Source organism: Schistocerca americana, chromosome 1 (assembly GCF_021461395.2).
Source record: "Schistocerca americana isolate TAMUIC-IGC-003095 chromosome 1, iqSchAmer2.1, whole genome shotgun sequence".
Classification (NCBI taxonomy): Eukaryota; Metazoa; Arthropoda; class Insecta; order Orthoptera; family Acrididae; genus Schistocerca; species Schistocerca americana.
In genome coordinates this window covers 1,076,272,875-1,076,295,930 of record NC_060119.1, presented here as the reverse complement: position 1 = coordinate 1,076,295,930, position 23,056 = coordinate 1,076,272,875, and the positions used below count along the sequence as shown (strand labels likewise).

Sequence of the window (23,056 nt, the reverse complement as noted above, 5' to 3'; positions counted from 1 at the left end):
GTGTTTGTTTTGAATACAGTCCAGAGACAGGTAGTGTTATTTTCATTGTTTTCTACAAGAAGTGTCTAGTAACCACAGTTTAGTCAACTATCAGCCGCCTTTAGTGAATTAGCAGTCTAGTTAAAAGATGATTAACTCTCTATAGTAAATTGATTTCTTAGGATGGATAGGATGTGTGACTGCTGTGTACGGACACAGGAGGAGCTGGCCACTGTTCACGAACAGCTGAACATGTTGATGGCCGTGGTCAGCCGTCTTCAGGCTGCTGCCTCGGAGCGTAGCAGCAGTGGGGAGTCTGGTGCGTCGCATGGTACACCCCAGGTGTTACATGCTTCACGCACTGTCCCTGCTGTCGAGACATCATTGTGGGTACCGGGCGCGGTTGGGCCACTCTCTCCCCAAGGGGAGTGGTGGATTCAGCGGCGTTTGCGGCACATGAGGCGGAGTGTCAACGTGGAGGCTGGCCATGTGGCATTGTCCGCTCTGCCCGTGAGTGGACATGTGACCGCTCCTTCAGCAAGGTCCGAGCAGGCACACGGGGGGAGGGGTTTATTAGTGATTGGGAGCTCCAACGTTAGGCGGGTGATTGAGCCCCTAAGGGAAATACCGGAAAGGTCGGGGAAGAAGGCCAGTGTTCACTCTGTCTGCTTGCCGGGGGGTCTCATCCTGGATGTGGAGGAGGCCCTGCCGGCGGCGTTAGAGAGCAATGGGTGCACCCAACTGCAAATTGTTGCTCATGTTGGCACCAATGACTCCTGCTGTCTGGGTTCAGAGGTCATCCTCAGTTCATACAGGCGGTTGGCGGAGTTGGTGAAGGCAGAAAGCCTCGCTCGCGGGATGGAATCTGAGCTAACTATTTGTAGTATTGTTCCCAGAGCCGATCGTGGTCCTCTGGTTTGGAGCCGAGTGGAAGGCTTAAACCAGAGGCTCAGACATTTCTGTGGAGATCTGGGGTGCAAATTTCTCGACCTCTGCTATCGGGTGGAGAAATGTAGGGTTCCCCTGAATAGGTCAGGCGTGCACTACATGCAGGAAGCGGCTACAAGGGTAGGGTTTTTAAGGTTGGAGAATTCCCTCCCTAGGCCCGACAAGACACCTCCTGAGACGCGGCAAGGTAGGAGTAGGCAAAATGCAACAGGGAATAACAATATTAATGTGCTAATAGTAAACTGCAGGAGCATCTATAGAAAGGTCCCAGAACTGCTCTCATTAGTAAACGGTAACAATGCCCACGTAGTACTAGGCACAGAAAGTTGGCTGAAACCAGATGTAAACAGTAAAGAAATTCTAAACTCAGATTGGAATGTATACCGCAGAGACAGGCTGGACAGTGAAGGGGGAGGCATATTTATAGCGATAAGAAGTGCAATAGTATTGAAGGAAATTGACGGAGATCCAAAATGTGAAATAATTTGGGTGAAGGTCACGGTTAAAGCAGGCTCAGACATGGTAATTGGATGTCTCTATAGGCCCCCTGGCTCGGCAGCTGTTGTAGCTGAGCACCTGAAGGATAATTTGGGAAATATTTCGAGTAGATTTCCCAACCATGTTATAGTTCTGGGTGGAGATTTTAATTTGCCGGATATAGACTGGGAGACTTAAACATTCATAACGGGTGGCAGGGACAAAGAATCCAGTGAAATTTTTTTAAGTGCTTTATCTGAAAACTACCTTGAGCTGTTAAACAGAGAACCGACTTGTGGCGATAACATATTAGACCTTCTGGTGACAAACAGACCCGAACTATTTGAAACAGTTAACACAGAACAGGGAATCAGCAATCATAAAGCAGTTACTGCATCGATGATTTCAGCCGTAAATAGATATATTAAAAAAGGTATGAAGATTTTTCTGTTTAGCAAAAGTGACAAAAACCACATTTCAGAGTACCTGACGGCTCAACACAAAAGTTTTGTCTCGAGCACAGATAGTGTTGAGGATCAGTGGACAAAGATCAAAACCATCGTACAATATGCGTTAGATGAGTATGTGCCAGGCAAGATCGTAAGAGATGGAAAATGGCCACCATGGTACAACAAACGAGTTAGAAAACTGCTGCGGAAGCAAAGGAAACTTCACAGCAAACATAAACATAGCCAATGCCTTGCAGACAAACTAAAATTACACGAAGCGAAATGTAGTGTGAGGAGGGCTATGCAAGAGGCGTTCAATGAATTCGAAAGTAATGTTGTATGTACTGACTTGACAGAAAATCCTAAGAAATTTTGGTCTTATGTCAAAGTGGTAGGTGGATCAAAACAAAATGTCCAGACACTCTGTGACCAAAATGGCACTGAAACAGAGGATGACAGACTAAAGGCCAAAATACTAAATGTCTTTTTCCAAAGCTGTTTCACAGAGGAAGACTGCACTGTAGTTCCTTCTCTAGATTGCCGCACAGATGACAAAATGGTAGGTATTGAAATAGACGACAGAGGGAAAGAGAAACAATTAAAATCGCTCAAAAGAGGAAAGGCCGCTGGACCTGATGGGATACTAGTTTGATTTTACACAGAGTACGCAAAGGAACTTGCCCCCCTTCTTGCAGCGGTGTACTGTAGGTCTCTAGAAGAGCGTAGCGTTCCAAAGGATTGGAAAAGGGCACAGGTCATCCCCGTTTTCAAGAAGGGACATCAAACAGATGTGCAGAACTATAGACCTATATCTCTAACGTCGATCAGTTGTAGAATTTTGGAACATGTATTATGTTCGAGTATAATGACTTTTCTGGAGACTGGAAATCTACTCTGTAGGAATCAGCATGGGTTTAGAAAAAGACGGTCATGTGAAACCCAGCTCACGCTATTCGTCCATGAGACTCAGAGGGCCACAGACAGGTAGATACCATGTTTCTTGACTTCCACAAGGCGTTTGATACAGTTCCCCACAATCGTTTAATGAACAAAGTAAGAGCATATGGGCTATCAGACCAATTGTGTGATTGGATTGAAGAGTTCCTAGATAGCAGAATGCAGCATGTCATTCTCAATGGAGAGAAGTCTTCCGACGTAAGAGTGATTTCAGGTGTGCCGCAGGGGAGTGTCATAGGACCATTGCTATTCACAATATACATAAATGACCTTGTGGATGACATCGGAAGTTCACTGAGGCTTTTTGCGGATGATGCTGTGGTATATCGAGAGGTTGTAACAATGTAAAATTGTACTGAAATGCAGGAGGATCTGCAGCGAATTGACACATGGTGCAGGGAATGGCAATTGAATCTCAATGTAGACAAGTGTAATGTGCTGTGAATACATAGAAAGAAAGATCCCTTATCATTTAGCTACAATATAGCAGGTCAGCAACTGGAAGCAGTTAATTCCATAAATTATCTGGGAGTACGCATTAGGAGTGATTTAAAATGGAATGATCATATAAAGTTGATCGTCGGTAAAGCAGATGCCAGACTGAGATTAATTGGAAGAGTCCTAAGGAAATTCAAGCTGAAAACAAAGGAAGTAGGTTACAGTACGCTTGTTTGCCCACTGCTTGAATACTGCTCAGCAATGTGGGATCCGTACCAGATAGGGTTGATAGAAGAGATAGAGAAGATCCAATGGAGAGCAGCGCGCTTCGTTACAGGATCATTTAGTAACCGCGAAAGCATTACGGAGATGATAGATAAACTCCAGTGGAAGATTCTGCAGGAGAGACACTCAGTAGCTCAGTATGGGTTTTTGTTGAAGTTTCGAGAACATACCTTCACCAAGGAGTCAAGCAGTATATTACTCCCTCCTACGTATATCTCGCGAAGAGACCATGAGGATAAAATCAGAGAGATTAGAGCCCACACAGAGGCATACCAACAATCCTTCTTTCCACGAACAATACGAGACTGGAATAGAAGGGAGAACCGATAGAGGTACTCAAGGTACTCTCCGCCACACACTGTCAGGTGGCTTGCGGAGTATGGATGTAGATGTAGATGTAGTCACCAGTGGGTCAATACCAATCTCTGTGAGGTAACTTTGAGTGTCTACCAGCCAAAGTATTTTGGATTGTGTGGTTCCACTGATAATGCATAGATTTTCTTCGTGAAGCAAGAGTCATCCATTTTGGCTGTATGACCACAGAATTTCATACATCTTTTCTGTGCATGTGAGGAGAACCACTCGGTCAGCGAACACAGTTCTTGTGAGCTGCACAGTCAAAGGTTACTTAGAGGATTCAGGGTGGTGGTTAATAATGAAAGGAGATAACTAAATCACCTCACACATTACACTAGTGTAATACTTTTGCAAGAACATCACGTTCCAAGATGTATATTGGATGACAGTAATGTCTTGTCCATCTCCTGAGTTCAACTTTCTCACTGATCATGAGGCGCTGCTGTCTCAGTTTTGCAGGTGGACAGAGGAGAGGGCTTGAAGATGGACTTTATCAGCCAGGAGTCAGTTTTCAAAATGGACTAGAGTTAGTTTTCCAAACAGTACGGAGTTAGTGGAAGGGGTATAACAGTGAGTTCATATACCTAGAGTCATCAGTAGGGGTCCTTGATGTGGGCAGTGATGAAGAATAAATCTGTGTTTATATAAAAGAGCATTGAACAATAGAGACCAACTGAATGAGGAAATGCAGTTGTTAAGATGCTAACCCCACAATTGAGAGGATGGAGCACATTCTGTCTAACATCCTGATTTAGGCTTTCAATTGTTTTTATAAGCCACTTCTGGCAAATGCTGGGATGTTTCCTTCATCAAGGCCATGGCCAACTGCCTGTCCTATTCTCTTAAAGCATACTTCTATATTCTGTGTGTGTGTATATTTTTGAGCTGTTTCTTTTCATTGTACAGGCTACCACAAATTATTCATTTCCGATTTTCAAAGTTCTTGACTTTTCATGTACATATATGAGAGATGCATGAACAGAGCTGTAAATTCACCAAATCTACATCTTGCTCTCTACAAACTTTCTATGACTGCCCCTTTGGTCACACGACACCCATCCAAGCAATAGTCAAGTTCGTTCCATACCTTATGTAGAAGTCCCCTGTAAGTGGTCGTCACAGCAGCATTCATATGTTCTCTAAGGTGTTCCACTGTTCTTGGCAGTGTGGCAGGGGGGTGGGGGTGGGGTGAGGGGGTGGGGGTGTACATACAGTCCTTAAAGTACCATTAAAGGAAACCATCAGAAGGTGTTAGGTCAGGCGACGCAGGGCACCGGTCAGGCGACGCGGGGTACCACGAAACAGAACCAGTCATTTTCACCACTGCCCTAATCAGTAATAGGAAAGTTTGTCATTTATGAAACATTGATGCTCCAATGAAGGGATGCCTTATCTTGTTTTAAGATGAAATCAGCAGCTAGTTGTGGAAACAACCACAACTGCAACATATTGAGGTAAGAGGTTCCATCACAGTCTTCACAGAGATGATAAATGGCCCTCTTATATTATTTCACAGAATGCAGTTAATCTTAACATACAAATCAGGCAGATGAGGTGTCCAAGTAAGACAGAAACACACTATTAACACTCACTGGGTTAGCTGCAAATCTGATCAAGGATTTGGAATCACAAAGTGCATCATTCATCAAGTGAGCATAGTAGAATAGAAAGAAGGATGACACAAAAACTTTAAGTATCTTGGGCCTGCAGCCAGACTGATTGAACATTGCAGAATGAATTTTTGACAGTGTAACTTGCCATTATCGTCAGGTAACTGCTGCTGACTGACATTCTGGACCAGAAGGGACAATGTATAGGTGAACATTAATAAAGCTGACAAATTGTAGAGATGGATTACTGACTGGAAATAGAGGAAGGAAGATCCTATGAACATGTGTCCAGAAGTGGACAGTGTGTATTCAATGATAACCAATCATCCAAGAACACAGTAAAGAGCTGCACTGCATCTATATTACAACAGATGTTCAAAGTGGCCTTCACAGAATAGCAGGTGGTAGGGATAGTAGTGACTGTCATGCAGGATACACACTATGTTGGCAGCCACTTGCCTGGAGCAACTTCTAGGATTTATCTCAATATCCTGTAGAACCTGGTTCTCCAAATATGATGTACACTGTAGTGTTGACAGATTGCCAACACTACGCACATTATTTAAGGGAGGCGGCCATAAAGCAAGCAGGCGGACTTGATGGTCTGAAACAGGATACATAATGAATGGTAGCAAGAAAAGTACGTAGCTGCTTTAATACTTAACTTTTAATCCTTCATGTGAATACAGCATTCCTTGATGATACAAGTGAGACTCTATCTTAAAATGGTTAATGGCGCCTTGCTAGGTCGTAGCCATGAACTTAGCTGAAGGCTATTCTAACTGTCTCTCGGCAAATGAGAGAAAGGCTTCGTCAGTGTAGCCGCTAGCAAAGTCATCGTACAACTGGGGCAAGTGCTAATCCGTATCTCGAGACCTGCCTTGTGGTGGCGCTCGGTCTGCGATCGCACAGTGGCGACACGCGGGTCCGACATGTACTAAATGGACCACGGCCGATTTAAGCTACCACCTAGCAAGTGTGGTGTCTGGCGGTGACACCACATACACAAAGTCTGCTGCCTCCCTGCAAGTTTGTCTATCTGAAAGGACCCATGATCACACAATAGTCTAAGAAGAGTTTGAACCTGGGACCTAGAAACGACGGAGAGGCTTCATCCCACTGTATCCCTCAGTGGTTCACAACCCACAGCAGGCCACAGCAGTCCACCCACGCCACTGCCACCCCACACCCCACAATGCAACCCCCCCCCCCGGGAACGTCTTGTACCAGGCGAGTGTAACCCCAGATGTTTGCGTGGTAGAGGTAATGATGGTGTACACGTACATGGAGAGACAGTGTTTATACAGCAATCGCCAACATAGTGTAACTGATGTGGAATAAGGGGAACTAGCCCGAATTCGCCAAGGCAGATGGAAAACTGCCTTAAAAACCATCCGCAGGCTGGCTGGCACACCGGAACTCAATACTAATCCATGGGACGGATTTGTGCCGGGGACTGGCATGCCTTCCTGCTCAGGAAGCAGTGCACTAGACCGCGTGGCTAGCCAGGCGGGCTTGGTCAGAGGTACTGCCATTCATCAACACCATCTACCGTGCCGATGATGCATTTCTGGACACATGTTCATATTAATTTTTTTCCTCCATTCCCAGTTAGGAATCCATCCCTGCAGTTTTATTAATATCCACCCTGTATATACCAATCGCCTCCCTCCCTCCATTGACCCCATGTATGTACGGCACGATGTGCCAGCCACTGTGGTGGGGATAGGTCATGCTTGGGAGATGAGTGGCAGTCCTCAGTCTGCACTCCACATTTGCCATGCTCTGTGTTCCACTTCCACCGCTTCTGGATAATTTTCAGTGTGAAGATTCATGCTTGACTAAGATGAAATCCATTGTCCTTGTTGATGAGGTTTGTATCCAGATTTTGATAGCCTCCTTGTATACACAGTGGGATGTTTTGAGCAGAATTCTTGTGTCTTCATATTAACTTCTGTGATTTGTTTCAAGGCAGTGTTCAACAATTGCTGAATTTGTGGGCTGCTGGAGGTCAGTGTGCTATTTATGTTCCATGCACCTTTCTTCAAATTTGCAAATGGTTTGTCCAATATATGCATTCCTGCACTTGCATGGTACGTAATACACTCCACATTTCTAGAGCACAAAGTTGTCTTTTACTATCCCTAAAAGGGATTTGGTCTTTGCCGGGCAGTAGTACACACATGTGATATTCTGTCATTGTAAAATTCTACCAATTTTTCCAGATACGTTGCCCTCATTGGATTTAGGGCTATCTTTTTCGGCTGATCTTCATCAGGTGTTGGCTTTGGTGTTGTCTTTTACTTGAAGATGTGTTGAATTTGGTAGTCATTACAGCCATTTTTCAGAACATGTTCCTGAGATGGTTCAGTTTTGGTTTTAGACTTTCTTTGTGGGAGATCACATGAGCTCTGTGGACCAGTATGTTTAGATCTTGCTCCCTTTGTGAGGGGTGGTGACAGCTAGAGGCATAAAAGTACTGGTTCGTGTGGATTTTCTTCTAATAGATACTGTGTCTCAGCATTCCATCTGGCTTTCTCCATACCAGAACATCCAAGAGTGGCTGCTGACAGTTTTGCTCCATCTCCTTGGTGAACTGAATTTGGTTGTGGAGAGAGTACAGGTGGTGCAAGAAAACTTGAGTCTCATTTTTCCCATGAGGCCAAATGATGAACATATCATCAACATATCTGTAAAAGGCTGTTGGTTTTAATGGTGCTGCATCCAGCGCCTTGTCCTCAAAGTCTTCCATGCACGTATCGGCCACCACAGGTGACAGGGGACTATCCATAGTCACGCCATCAGTCTGTTCATAGCAATGTCCACCAAAAAGAAAATATGTGGACACAAGCACAAAATTGAAAATTTGGTGAATGAGGGCCCAAATTTCTTTTCCATAAGTGCCAGTGACTCCTTGACTGGAACTTTGGTGAAAAGTGACACAATGTCGAAACTGACCATGAGATCTGAGCTGGCCAATCTGAGTTTCTGTACCCTTTCTGCAAACTGAGCTGAGTTCTTCATGTTGTGCTCACATTGGCCACATGGACTCAAAACTAATGACAAGTGTTTTGCACTCACTATGGGTCTTAGACATGTGCCCTGTTTGCTTATCTTTGGAAGCCTAGAGCCTAGGTTGTGCAGCAGCATGTGGCCAAAATTCATTCAGGGAGGGAGGGAGGGAGGGGGAGAGAGAGAGAGGGAGAGAGGGAGAGAGAGAGAGAGAGAGAGAGGGAGAGAGAGAGAGAGAGAGAGAGAGAGAGAGAGATATTTTTTGGGGAGGGAAGGGTGCTGAATTTAGAACAAAGAATGAAGCACAGAGGGGGCTATACAAGAGAAAGTAAGTATGTGAGAACTTGAAATATAGTATAAGTTGGAAAGAACTTTAATTCAACAAAATTCAATTAAATTAAATGTTGAAGAAATAGCTAAAGCTTGCACACATTGTATAGAGTTAAGTTGCAGCGCACCTTCTTTAATTTTCATGTTATTTTTTACCTGAAATTGGCTAACATCAACGCTGTTGATGAAACAATTGTAATGCAGGACTATTAACAGAGAGAAATCACATTCACTCTGGTGTCCACATTGGGACTTACAAATGGAATAAGAAGTAGCTCTCAGATCCTGTTACATGTAAGTTGTATGGCAAGACTATATGGCAGCAGGTATACAAATATACCTGGTTTTGTGTATTGAACATTTACTAGGTTAGCATCAGGTTTGTACACCGGCCAAGATTTGACTACTGAAGTGTTACAGGTCAAGTTATGGGTTTTAACAGAGTCAACTACTTCACTAATGAAGTATCACACTGATGCTCTTCATGATAACTTTTACCCTGATTATTTTCTTACAGTTGCCTTCTCATACGCTCCTGAAGCTGTGGACTTGCTATGGCGTACCATGCCCTGTACCATGTGATTTCCTTTGCAGCTACAGAGGGTCGAGGGCTCTAAGAGACCTCACATCTACATCAATGTACTACAAGATGATGAAGCTGCTTCTTCTCTCTGTATTTTGTTGCTCTTATATAACAATTACAATGTTTGTTGAACAGATCCAGTATTTATCAGAACAACATCACCCATTCAAATCTCGCAACAGAACAGAAGAGAATGACACTTCTCTTCAACTGTTTATGGGTGTTCTCATTGAAGGCAGCAGCTCTTGTTTGCTGCCTCCCAAAACAATGCCAAGCCATGATGCCAAACCATAAGTGACCCCTTTACAGCAGGTAAAGACACTCACACCTAGGTAATGTTCTCTGCTTGTGTGTTTTTCTCCAATTCTGTACAATCAGCAAGCCAACAGGTGTACAATGGAAAGTTCTCTGCATGATAACTACATAAACATTTTTACACAAACATCTTTCACCTGAAGGCGGTACAGAGGTGGAATTACCTGTTACATCACATTATGACTTCTCAGGTGTAGACAGAGGATAACATTATTGTTACAGTGTAAGAACTATTTCTGCAATGATTAGTATTATTCCCTTTTTCTTTAACTCAACAAACTGAAAGAATGATCAATCACATTCACAGAAACTGACTGTCTATGCAGCTCACAAGAAATCTTTAAACTATATTGTAGTAAAATTTAATTTTTATGAAAGTTACCGTAATGTATTTCCTCTTTTCACGATTTTTTAATGGAAGTATGGTTTCATGACCTAACCTAGAACGGTTCTCATCCAGTTTGTAGAATTCCTTTGTTATATACCGGTTGTCATATTTATCATTGGTCATATACTTCCTCCAGTAATACACTGCTCTGTAAGAAATAAAATATCATGGATAAATTGGATCAAAATATTTTATTGTGTAAATATTTTATTGTGTCTGGAAAACATATAGATGTAGAAGCAGAAAGCAAAATAAGTATGGAAACTACAAAGTATATCAACAGATATTAGTTAAAGGTATTTTTCATTCCAGCAGAGCAAAAGAGTAAACATATAATCTTTGACAAAAATTTAAAAAAATGTGCCAGAAAACAAGCAGAAAATTAATAAAATCACTATCCTCATTATTTATTGGTCCATTTTGATCAATTATAGTCTTTATTAGTATAGTGGATGTAGGATACATCAGTTCCAAGAGAGAGAGAGAGAGAGAGAGAGAGAGAGAGAGAGAGAGAGAGAGAGGGAGTGAGTGAGTGAGTGAGTGAGAGAGAGAGAGAGAGAGAGAGAGAGAGAGAGAGAGACAGCACAGTACAGTAGAGCTTTTGGTCTATCAATATCCAATTACAAATTTCTTAACAGTATAAATTTCCCTTCAAAAAATTGGATCACAAATTTGAAATACTAAGCAGCTCAGACAGCAGAAATTTCAAATAATTTGAATTTATAGAATGAAATTCTCACTCTGCAGCGGAGTTACCCTGACATAAAACATACTAGCAGATTAAAATTGTGCTGAGAGTGAGACTCAAACTCAGGACTGTTGCCTTTCATGAGCAAGTGCTTTATCAAGTCTTGGCCTGACACACAGTTTTAAACTGCCAGGATGTTTCACATCAGTGTACACTCCACTGCAGAGTGAAAATTTCACTCTGGAAACATCTGCCAGGATGTAGATAAGCCATGTCTCCACAATATCCTATAATATCCTTTCTTACAGGAGTGCTAGTCTTGCAAAAGTTTCACAGGAGAGCTTCTGTGATATTTGAAAGTTAGGACACAAACTACTGGCAGAAGTAAAGCTGCAAGGACAGATTGTGAGTTGTGCTTGGGCAGCTCGGTCAGTAGAACATTTACCCATGAAAGCGAAGGTCCTGAGTTCAAGTCTCAGTCTGGCACACAGTTTTAAGCTGCCAGGAAGTTTCAATTTGAATTTCTACTTACAAGCATGGCTTTCGAATGCCCCTGGGTTGCTACAGATTTATCTTGACATTTTTGTGATCTAGTCTGAAGGTGGAGAAGAACTACTCTGCAAGTCAATTGAGGGCAGCTACAAACGGAGAGAGAAAAAGTGTTAGACCTAGCAGTGAAGAAGCTGATAAAATTATTGAATAAAAAAGAACCAGATGAGACAGACAATCTCCATCAAGTATACAATATGATGGTAATAGCCATCTCCCAATCATAAATCTAGTCAGAGACGGAGGAAGATATGAAAACACCCCCTGCTGAGGAAAATCAAAATGAATATATTCAAAATATGGTGTGAATTTACTTTCTTTTGCCTTCTATGAGGGCTGCTCAATAAAGAATGATCATAATTTGTTTTATGTTCATAACTTCTCAAGCTAAAATTTAATTTTATTGTATTTTGTTAGCTTAATTTGCAACAAACACACTATAGTAGCTTCCTTGTTGTGACTCCTTGTTCCCACCTGTGAGCGGCAGGCAAGGTCAGACATGTTCAGTATCGCCTACCGCTGCAATGGAGGTAACATGCGAGGAACAATATGCAGCTTTGAAGTTCTGCTTTCATCTCAAGAAATCTTCGGTTGAGGCCTATACAATGTTACAGGAGGCCTTTGGCGAGTCTGTTGTACCTACAGCACTGCTCGAAGGTGGTTTAAAATGTTTAAAGATGGGACACAATCAATTTCAAAGGAAGGTGGTTCAAACAGTTCATATAGCTCTAAGTGCTATGGGACTTAACATCTGAGGTCATCAATCCACTAGACTTGTTGTTGTTGTTGTGGTCCTGAGACTGGTTTGATGCAGCTCTCCATGCTACTCTATCCTGTGCAAGCTTCTTCATCTCCCAGTACCTACTGCAACCTACATGCTTCTGAATCTGCTTAGTGTATTCATCTCTTGGTCTCCCTCTACGATTTTTACCCTCCACGGTGCCCTCCATGCTAAATTTGTGATCCCTCGATGCCTCAAAACATGTCCTACCAACCGATCCCTTCTTCTAGTCAAGTTGTGCCACAAACTTCTCTTCTCCCCAATCCTATTCAATACCTCCTCATTAGTTACGTGATCTACCCACCTTATCCTCAGCATTCTTCTGTAGCACCACATTTCGAATGCTTCTATTCTCTTCTTGTCCAAACTAGTTATCGTCCATGTTTCACTTCCATACATGGCTACATTCCATACAAATACTTTCAGCAACGACTTCCTGACACTTAAATCTATACTCGATGTTAACAAATTTCTCTTCTTGAGAAACGCTTTCCTTGCCATTGCCAGTCTACATTTTATATCCTCTCTACTTCGACCATCATCGGTTATTTTACTCCCTAAATAGCAAAACTCCTTTACTACTTTAAGTGTCTCATTTCCTAATCTAATTCCCTCAGCATCACCCGACTTAATTAGACTACATGCCATTATACTCGTTTTGCTTTTGTTGATGTTCATCATATATTCTCCTTTCAAGACACTGTCCATTCCGTTCAACTGCTCTTTCAAGTCCTTTGCTGTCTCTGACAGAATTACAATGTCATCGGCGAACCTCAAAGTTTTTACTTCTTCTCCATGAATTTTAATACCTACTCCAAATTTTTCTTTTGTTTCCTTTACTGCTTGCTCAATATACAGATTGAATAACATCGGGGAAAGGCTACAACCCTGTCTCACTCCTTTCCCAACCACTGCTTCCCTTTCATGCCCCTCGACTCTTATAACTGCCATCTGCTTTCTTTACAAATTGTAAATAGCCTTTCGCTCCCGGTATTTTACCCCTGCCACCTTCAGAATTTGAAAGAGAGTATTCCAGTTAACATTGTCAAAAGCTTTCTCTAAGTCTACAAATGCTAGAAACATAGGTTTGCCTTTTCTTAATCTTTCTTCTAAGATAAGTCGTAAGGTCAGTATTGCCTCACGTGTTCCAACATTTCTACGGAATCCAAACTGATCTTCCCCCGAGGTCGGCTTCTACCAGTTTTTCCATTCGTCTGTAAAGAATTCGCGTTAGTATTTTGCAGCTGTGAGTTATTAAACTGATAGTTCGGTAATTTTCACATCTATCAACACCTGCTTTCTTTGGGATTGGAATTATTATATTCTTCTTGAAGTCTGAGGGTATTTCGCCTGTCTCATACATCGTGCTCACCAGATGGTAGAGTTTTGTCATGACTGGCTCTCCCGAGGCCATCAGTAGTTCTAATGGAATGTTGTCTAATCCCGAGGCCTTGTTTCGACTCAGGTCGTTCAGTGCTCTGTCAAACTCTTCACACAGTATCTTATCTCCCATTTCGTCTTCATCTACATCCTCTTCCATTTCCATAATATTGTCCTCAAGTACATCGCCCTTGTATAAACCCTCTATATACTCCTTCCACCTTTCTGCCTTCCCTTCTTTGCTTAGAACTGGGTTGCCATTTGAGCTCTTGATATTCATACAAGTGGTTCTCTTCTCTCCAAAGGTCTCTTCAATTTTCCTGTAGGCAGTATCTATCTTACCCCTAGTGAGACAAGCCTCTACATCCTTACATTTGTCCTCTAGCCATCCCTGCTTAGCCATTTTGCACTTCCTGTCGATCTCATTTTTGAGACGTTTGTATTCCTTTTTGCCTGCTTCATTTACTGCATTTTTATATTTTCTCCTTTCATCAATTAAATTCAATATTTCTTCTGTTACCCAAGGATTTCTATTAGCCCTCGTCTTTTTACCTACTTGATCGTCTGCTGCCTTCACTACTTCATCCCTCAGAGCTACCCATTCTTCTTCTACTGTATTTCTTTCCCCCATTCCTGTCAATTGTTCCCTTATGCTCTCCCTGAAACTCTCTACAACCTCTGGTTCTTTCAGTTTATCCAGGTCCCATCTCCTTAAATTCCCACCTTTTTGCAGTTTCTTCAGTTTCAATCTGCAGTTCATAACCAATAGATTGTGGTCAGAATCCACATCTGCCCCAGGATATGTCTTACAATTTAAAACCTGGTTCCTAAATCTCTGTCTTACCATTATATAATCTATTTGATACCTTTTAGTATCTCCAGGATTCTTCCAGGTATACAACCTTCTTTTATGATTCTTGAACCAAGTGTTAGCTATGATTAAGTTATGCTCTGTGCAAAATTCTACAAGGCGGCTTCCTCTCTCATTCCTTCCCCCCTATCCATATTCACCTACTATGTTTCCTTCTCTCCCTTTTCCTACTGACGAATTCCAGTCACCCATGACTATTAAATTTTCGTCTCCCTTCACTACCTGAATAAAGTCTTTTATCTCGTCATACATTTCATCTATTTCTTCATCATCTGCAGAGCTAGTTGGCGTATAAACTTGTACTACTGTAGTAGGCATGGGCTTTGTGTCTATCTTGGCCACAATAATGCGTTCACTATGCTGTTTGTAGTAGCTAACCCGCACTCCTATTTTTTTATTCATTATTAAACCTACTCCTGCATTACCCCTATTTGATTTTGTACTTATAACCCTGTAATCACCTGACCAAAAGTCTTGTTCCTCCTGCCACCGAACTTCACTAATTCCCAATATATCTAACTTTAACCTATCCATTTCCCTTTTTAAATTTTCTAACCTACCTGCCCGATTAAGGGATCTGACATTCCACGCTCCGATCCGTAGAACGCCAGTTTTCTTTCTCCTGATAATGTTCTCTTGAGTAGTCCCCGCCCGGAGATCCGAATGGGGGACTATTTTACCTCCGGAATATTTTACCCAAGAGGACGCCATCATCATTTAATCATACAGTAAAGCTGCATGTCCTCGAGAAAAATTACGGCTGTAGTTTCCCCTTGCTTTCAGCCGTTCGCAGTACCAGCACAGCAAGGCCGTTTTGGTTAATGTTACAAGGCCAGATCAGTCAATCATCCAGACTGTTGCCCCTGCAACTACTGAAAAGGCTGCTGCCCCTCTTCAGGAACCACATGTTTGTCTGGCCTCTCAACAGATACCCCTCCGTTGTGGTTGCACCTACGGTACGGCCATCTGTATCGCTGAGGCACGCAAGCCTCCCCACCAACGGCAAGGTCCATGGTTCATGGGGGGGCCCCTAGACTTAGAACTACTTAAGCCTAACTAACCTAAGGACATCACACACATCCATGCCCAAGGCAGGATCCGAACCTGCGACTGTAGCAGCCGCATGGTTCTGGTCTGAAGCACCTACAATCGCTCGGCCACAGTGGCCGGCAAAGGACGGTGGACCTGGTGCTCCAGTTACTGCTCTTATGGAAGAAAACATCAACACCGCTGCTGTCATTGTGAGAGAGGACCAATGAATTACCTGAAGATCACTTTCTGAAATTCTGAGCATTTTATTGGGTGCAACCCACATGTGACAGAAAAATTACACATGACATGTGTTTGTGTGCGATGGGTTCCAAGTCTGTTGATTCCTGAACAAAAGGACATTTGCGTGCACATCTGCATGCAGTTAAAGTTGTGGAGTTTCTTTCAAATGTAATCACTGCTGATGAAACTTGGCTAGATCATTTTGATCCTGAGAGCAAACAACAAAGCTCAGTGTAGAAATCTCCTTCATCACCAAAAAAGCAAAAGTGTTTGCTTCTGCTGGGAAAGTTATGGTCATCTCATTCTTTGATATTCATGGAATGGTTTATCAGCATGTTGTACCTGCACACACATCAGTAACTGGGCAATACTACAGGTATGCCATGAGAACATTCCAGGCGCAAAATTCCAAATTTGCATGAAGCAGGCTGGATGCTGCACCATGATAATGCGAGGCCACATATTGCCAATGTTGTTGCTGAATATCTTGTAAAAATCAATGTGAAGTGCACCCCTCACCCTCCCTACAGTCCGGATTTAGCCGCATGTGACTTTTTTCTATTCCCTAATATGAAGAAATGCCTTTGTGGGAGGCATTATCAATCATCAGAAGCAGTGGTGAAGACTGTAGAGACGATTTTGAAGGACCTCTCAAAAAATGGTTTCCAGCATGTATTTGAAGACTGGCAAAAATGCTGCGACAAGTGCATCGCATTCATGGGAGACTACTTTGAGAAGGTCCATCAAAACTATGAGGATGAGTTAAGGTATGTTGCCAAAAAAATTATGATCATTCTCTATTGAACAGCCCTTGCACATGGCATAATAATGACTCAAATTTTTGCCAGAATATTCTTCAGTTTCCCAGTGAAGGTTAATATACAGTAATAATTATAAATGACTTTTCCATAAGCAGCAGTACGCAAGCACAGACTTCCAATTATTGATCTAAGCAGAAGCTACAAAGATTTCAACTTGATTTTTTAATTTTTATGCACATTACAACTCCTCCTTTCTTCATATTTTACATACCTCGAAATGGGCTGCTAATTTATAGGATGGGTGAGTCACACTGCTCTAGTCATAAATAAATTGGAAAAAAGAAGCATTTTGTAACAGAGCAGTCCCCCCCTCATGGGCTGAACCGGTCTTGTTAACTTTTGGATGATCTTTTTTATGAAAAAGGAAGAAATTACAATTAAAAAACTTATTACAATGTCACATGCCTTATGAAAATACATTTTAACAATGTAGGAAAAGACAGACTGCCATTTACTGTAAAGAAGAGACATCAAGTTGCAGATAGCCACAACTGAAAACACTTACGTAAAGGTTTTGACCACAGCCTTCATCAGTAAAAGACACACACACACAATTCAGAAACACAAGCAAGCACGCCTCACGCACACACACCCACCAATTGTAGGTGGAGCCCTTTTTGGTAGAGACACTATGTTTTGTACGTATGACCTAAGAGATAGAAACTGTTCCAAAATTATGAGACAAATGAATAAGTTACAAAGGGTTATGGAAAGATATAGTGTTAATTTATGCCAAAACCCATATTAAGTCACATATATTTTTTGCAATTTTGTTTTAGTCTGTTGTACAATTATCCTGCAGTAGAGTCTTTTAGAAATGGCCTTTTTCTTGGTTCAGAAAAAAAAAGGATTACTGCACAGTGGAAAACAATATTAAAAGAAAGTACCAGTATTACCATGGTACTAGCTTATAGATTAGTATCCACTTACATTTCAAATTGACTCTGATTGTGTAAATAGGTCATTGTTGTAGTTATATACTCACAGCATGGAAGTTGTGATGACCAGTAGACTTGCATTTAAGTATAAATTATGCTGTTAATTTAGTGCATGAAGAACATACTGTTGTAAAAAGTTGAAGTCAGGTGATAAATTTAATCCAAAGAAAACACACTTGGTAAACAGTGATTCATTTGTGCAAAGCAAAAGAGAAAACAAGTAAAACAAAAATTGGAATTGCAATATGTGAAAATTATAATGTTTGGGTACACTTACAGCTTAATTTCCCATGACATACCTGAAAAATATGATGAGAAAAAATAGACTTGCCACTAGGCTAATTTTATCAAAGATAGAGGAAATTACAGCAGCTCGTTCCTTAACTTCTGCTGTAATCTCAGCTGCTACTTCTTTTAAGGTCTTTGATTGTTCTGTCTCAAAATCATATGAATGTTTAAAATCAACAGAAACATAAAATATGTTCTTCAAACGCCACAAGAACTCTCGTAACTCTGTGGACAGAGAAACAAAACACTACACTATAGTAGAGTGTACTGCATACAGACACAATGGATACTCAATGTCTTTCAAGAATGTTTAGATGGTCACAACACACAATTTACATAACAATTTACATCAATTTACATAAGGTAGCTTTCTGATAAATGTAATTCAGCAGAGACAGATATCTTGTAAAGATTATTGTACTGTCTTCTTATATTCTACTATTTTGCTGTGAGGACACTAGCAACACAGATTTCTGCCTATTCTGCAAGTCTATGACATTTACAGTCTAGAAAAATGCATGAATGTCCAGTGCCTTGTCATTTACATGATGCAATCAAGTTCTAAGATGTCTGATATCCCTCTCTGGTACTTCAGGCAGACAAAAATATGTAGTCTAGCTTAGAATATGTAAGCACTCTTTGCTTATGTGTGACACAGGTGGCAGCACTTAATGGCATTCAGAAATACAGTGCTGTGGCAAGAGTTATAAGTAATATGGGTACTACAAATAATGAAATTTTTATTATAAGAACAGTGAGTGATCTTTTTTTCCAACTTGTGTGATGCGACGCCCACAGAAATTCATTTCCAGTTGGGTGAGACTAGTGGTGATAATGTCAAGAATGTGCAGAATCTGCATTTGTGAATGTGTTAGTTCAAATAAGGCCAAGCATCATGTGAGAATAAAATTAAATATCCTTGGCAGCACATCAGCTACATATGCAATTGGAATCAGTTCTCTGGAGGATTACTGCTTGAGTGTGAAACATGTCAAATCTGTAGCTGCCATTTCCATGGGATCCGTGCAAATAATCTTACATGATGACTTGAAAATAACAAAAATGTCCTGCTGGCAGGTGCCATAAATGGTAATGGACACCCCTAGACTGCTTGCATGACAATTTGCCAATTTTACAGGTGATGAAGACATGTGATAATGGGCTGAATAGGAATTGTTTCTCAAAAAGTGTGACAATGGATGAGGCACAGAAGCTGTTTTTTGCCAATGCTAAGTAGTTAAGTGCCAGACACCTTAGTCGATGCACACAGACTCACTGCTATGAAAAACAAATTGGCGGAGGACAAGTTAGTCCAGTCAATGGAGGAAAAATAGGGGAAATAATTTGTGTACTCACAAACATTTGTATATTGATAGGAGGGAGAGCCACAGACAACAAATAAAATATCCTGACTGGTGTAGGGTACGCATAGTACTGGAGAGAATTTGCAGGTGACTGTTTAATGTTTTTCTTGTGTAACTATTGTGAAAGACAGACTTATGAACTATTTAAATAAGTACTATCTCCTTTCCAGTTGCCTGTTTGGTTTCCAATCAGGAAAAGGCACTTAATCAGCAAGAACATATCTAATAAAACATGTCGTAGAAGGATTGCATAAAGGGAACTATACAACAGATACATTCGTCGACCTGGCATTCTCTACAGTGGATCACAAAATACTGTTAAATAAGCTAGACAAACTGGGAATAAAGGGGTTAGTGAAAAAGTAGTTCCAGTCATATCTAGAAAATGAAATATATCTGACTGAAATTATATCTATATCAAGTGGCTGGCTCTACTATACTGAAAACATACTTCTGACCCTAAGTAAATGTACATGCACACCCCAGGGAAGTGTGCTTGGTTCAGCACTGTTCCCATTTTATGTTAAAAATTCCCCACAAGCATCATGCATGGGCAAACGATACTGTTTGCAGATGACTCTAAAATGCAATTCACCAGAAGTGCTAAGAGAGAAAGCTGAAGAAACACTTAGCACTGTATATAAGTGGGCAATACAAAGCACCAGAAGTACTAATAGAGAAAGCTGAAGAAATACTTAGCACTGTATAAAAGTGGGCAACAAACAATAAACTCGTACTTAACATAAAGGAAACAAGCACTATGAAATTCTACATAAACAAAGAAACAGATTATAATAATTAGAAAGTAAATAATGAATTCATAAAACGTGTGGAAAGCACAACATTTCTTCGAATGCATGATGATTGTCAATTACAGTGAGAAGCGCATGTAAAAATATTTAAAAACAGAATCCCTACAGTATGCTATGCCCTCCTAATTCTTACATCCATATTCAATATTTCCTAAATCAGGTCAGTATGTTTTGCTTATATTCATTCTGTTATTAGTTATGGCACAATTTCTGGGGAGTGAACAGGAAAAATATTCAAGCTATGTTCTGACTAAAGAAAAGAGCAACGCATATAATGACCAAGAGAGGCTGCATGGCCCACTGCCCCAAACTTTTTAAAATGCTGCAAATCATAACTGTCCCTTGTCAATATATCTTCCAGTGTATTATGTATATAAAAAAATATTGAACACTGTCTTAAAATTTTTTAGAACATGATTATGGAACTAGAAACAGCTATAATTTGCATCCGACAGAAAAAAAATAATATTAAAACTTGACAGTGTTTAGTATACAGTGTCATCAAGTCACATAATAAATTACCAAGACACATAGAAGACATAGATACTACATGTTCTTTCACAGCAAAACTAAATAATCATATACAAAATGAAAGCTTCTATAATGTAAAGGAATACCTGAATGAAAACGAGTTACTTAATTTAGAAAGTTCTCTATTATAATACATACAGAAACAATAATTATTTAAGAGTAAAAAACAAATGTAATTATATTAAAAGAAAATTCATTGTCTATCATTGTACAAACATTAATTTTAAGCTGTTAATTGTTCAATGTTTTGAAAGAGGAAATCCATATAATGTAAACTGATCGATTTATTAATAAAAAAAATTATCAACCAAACGTTGGTGGTCTGTAGCAAACCTAGATCCCAGTAAAAAAACTTAAATGATATAAAATTTCCTACATAGAGGTTGTTTTCATTTTTTCTCTAGGGCTAATGCTAGTGATTGAAAAATCATAAATTACGAAAAACAATGTTGTAATGATATAAAATTAATGTTTATGGTTAACTGAAGTGGGTTGAGAATAAAATGAAATTTGTGTACAGCATCTAACTGCAGTAGAGCTGTAAAAGCCATTGAAAGCTTTAGTGATGGAAGTAAAAAATTGTTAATTTCGCTCTGGAAACCAAAAGCCTTACCTCCATTCTGTTTACTGCACGAATGGTGTAAGTATAGCTTCGCTGTGCTTTGGACAGAAGGCAGCACTATCCAGCAGTATACAACAGCCAAGCCATAACAGTGTACACATGAGTAGTGCAAGTGTGATGCGCTGTTAAAGAGTTCAGCATGAATGGTGGTCTTGACAACTGAGTGCATTTGCTGTTTTACACAGTAAAGCTCGTTTCGTAAACCTTACAATTGTTTTGTGCGAGTGAAATATTATTCACTATGTCTACTAGCAGTGACTGTAATCAATTCAGATTACACACCGAGTGACACAAATTCACAAGAGAGTGAAACTGACAATAATGACAATCATACTATTAAAATTAAGACAATAACAATATTTTAGAGTTCTACTGAAGTCAGAGTTCTAATGAAGTTACGATTGTTTATTTAGTATAGCTTGTTTTTGGTTAACAAAACCTTCTTTCTTTTTAAAAGTATGTTTAGTAGCTATCATTACCATTATGATGCAAGATGACTTACATCCCTAGTGTATCTACTGTCAACATGATTTCATGCAGCTATGTTATGCCACGTTTCTATGTGCCATCACTGTTGCTATTATAATGTTTTATATTCAAGGTAATAGTTTTAAGGAGGAATTTACTTATTTCGGGAGCAACTGCTAATACAGAAAAAGTGCAAACATATGAGGCAGTGGAAAAGGATAGACAGAAGAAGAGGACACATAGAGAGGAAACATGGAAACAGAATGTGAAACAATCAAAGTAAAATAGCAGGGAAAACTATGAAATGTTAAAAAAGAAAACGTTTCCTGGTACAATTTTTATAAATAAAGGATGAAAATAAAAGTATAAAACTTTTTGATATATTTTGGTAAATGGATAAAATTGGTAGACAAAATATTTATTTGTGTGGCATGGTAAAGCATGTATCTATTAAGCAGGTCATGATATGGAAGCCGCAAAAATAAAGGCAACACAAGTAAGTATTATTTGAATGCTGATAATGAGAGGTTTTTTGTATGTAAACAGTACTTCATCAATACATTCTAAATATCAGATGGAAGATCAATGAAAGCTCTTAAAAAAGATAGAGAAGGTAAACCTGACAATGATATGAGAGGTAAGCAGTTAGTGTTTATAAAACAAGTGAGGGACAGTTATCACAGGCCAGGAATCACATTCTAAGTTTTTCCTACCATAGCAATCATTACACAAGAAACAATAAACCTAATGGTAAATATTTGAACCCCGATTTGGATGTGGGGAAAAAAAAAAAAAAAAAAAAGTGTAATTTGTAAGTGGAAGTGTGCAAGGCAAAGTATCTCCAGTATTGCAATCAATTTAAGGGGAATATTTGCAGATGAAAATCTCAATTTTCATGCTCCTCTGAAAGAAACGTGTTCCACTTGTGATGAGTTATAGTTTAAGTTACAAACAGCAGAAGAGCCTGAGGAAAGTAAGCCATGCGCTGAGCGTGAACTACATTTGGGAAAAGCTGAAAAAGCAAAGCAGTCTTTCAAAGAGAATACAAACTTTGCTAGGACAGCCTCAAGTGATAATGACGTAATTTGATTTGATTTGCAGAAGGCCTTACCCTTTCCATTTTCCATCCCTTATAATTATTACAATTATTATTATAATCTATTGCTATAACCTCGGCATATGATGTTCACCATCTAATACATCATTCACATATTTTTGGGATGAACTAATGGCTTCTAGAGCATACCAGGAAATTGCATATTGTTTAGCATTTCCCAAAAGAAACAGGCAGCAGAGAAAAAAACCTAATATCACATTTTACTGCATTGGCTGCGCTGTACAGAACAGAAATAAAAAGAAGCACTCAAAATGATGAAAATTATTACAGATACTGGAAATCACAAATTTTTTGTGTCTGGTCATTCTCACATGGACATTGACAACATAGATATGATGAAAAAAATGCTGTGAAATATATCCCACAGGAATGGTATAACACAACTGATAATGCAGGGAGGCAAAATAATTTTATTATCACTCAAGT

At 40.1% G+C, this 23,056-nt stretch overlaps 1 protein-coding gene across 1 annotated transcript in view; it reads right to left on the bottom strand.

Moving 5' to 3' along the window:
• The window catches only part of LOC124596422 (DC-STAMP domain-containing protein 2), a gene marked incomplete at its 5' end in the record, with an annotated part of 246,176 nt that overhangs the window by 92,733 nt on the left and 130,387 nt on the right, over positions 1-23,056 (bottom strand). Inside the window, 2 exons of the mRNA XM_047135557.1 lie at positions 10,123-10,276; positions 17,728-17,941. Coding sequence (XP_046991513.1) covers positions 10,123-10,276; positions 17,728-17,941 — 368 coding nt within the window. The remainder of the gene's footprint in view (positions 1-10,122; positions 10,277-17,727; positions 17,942-23,056) is intronic.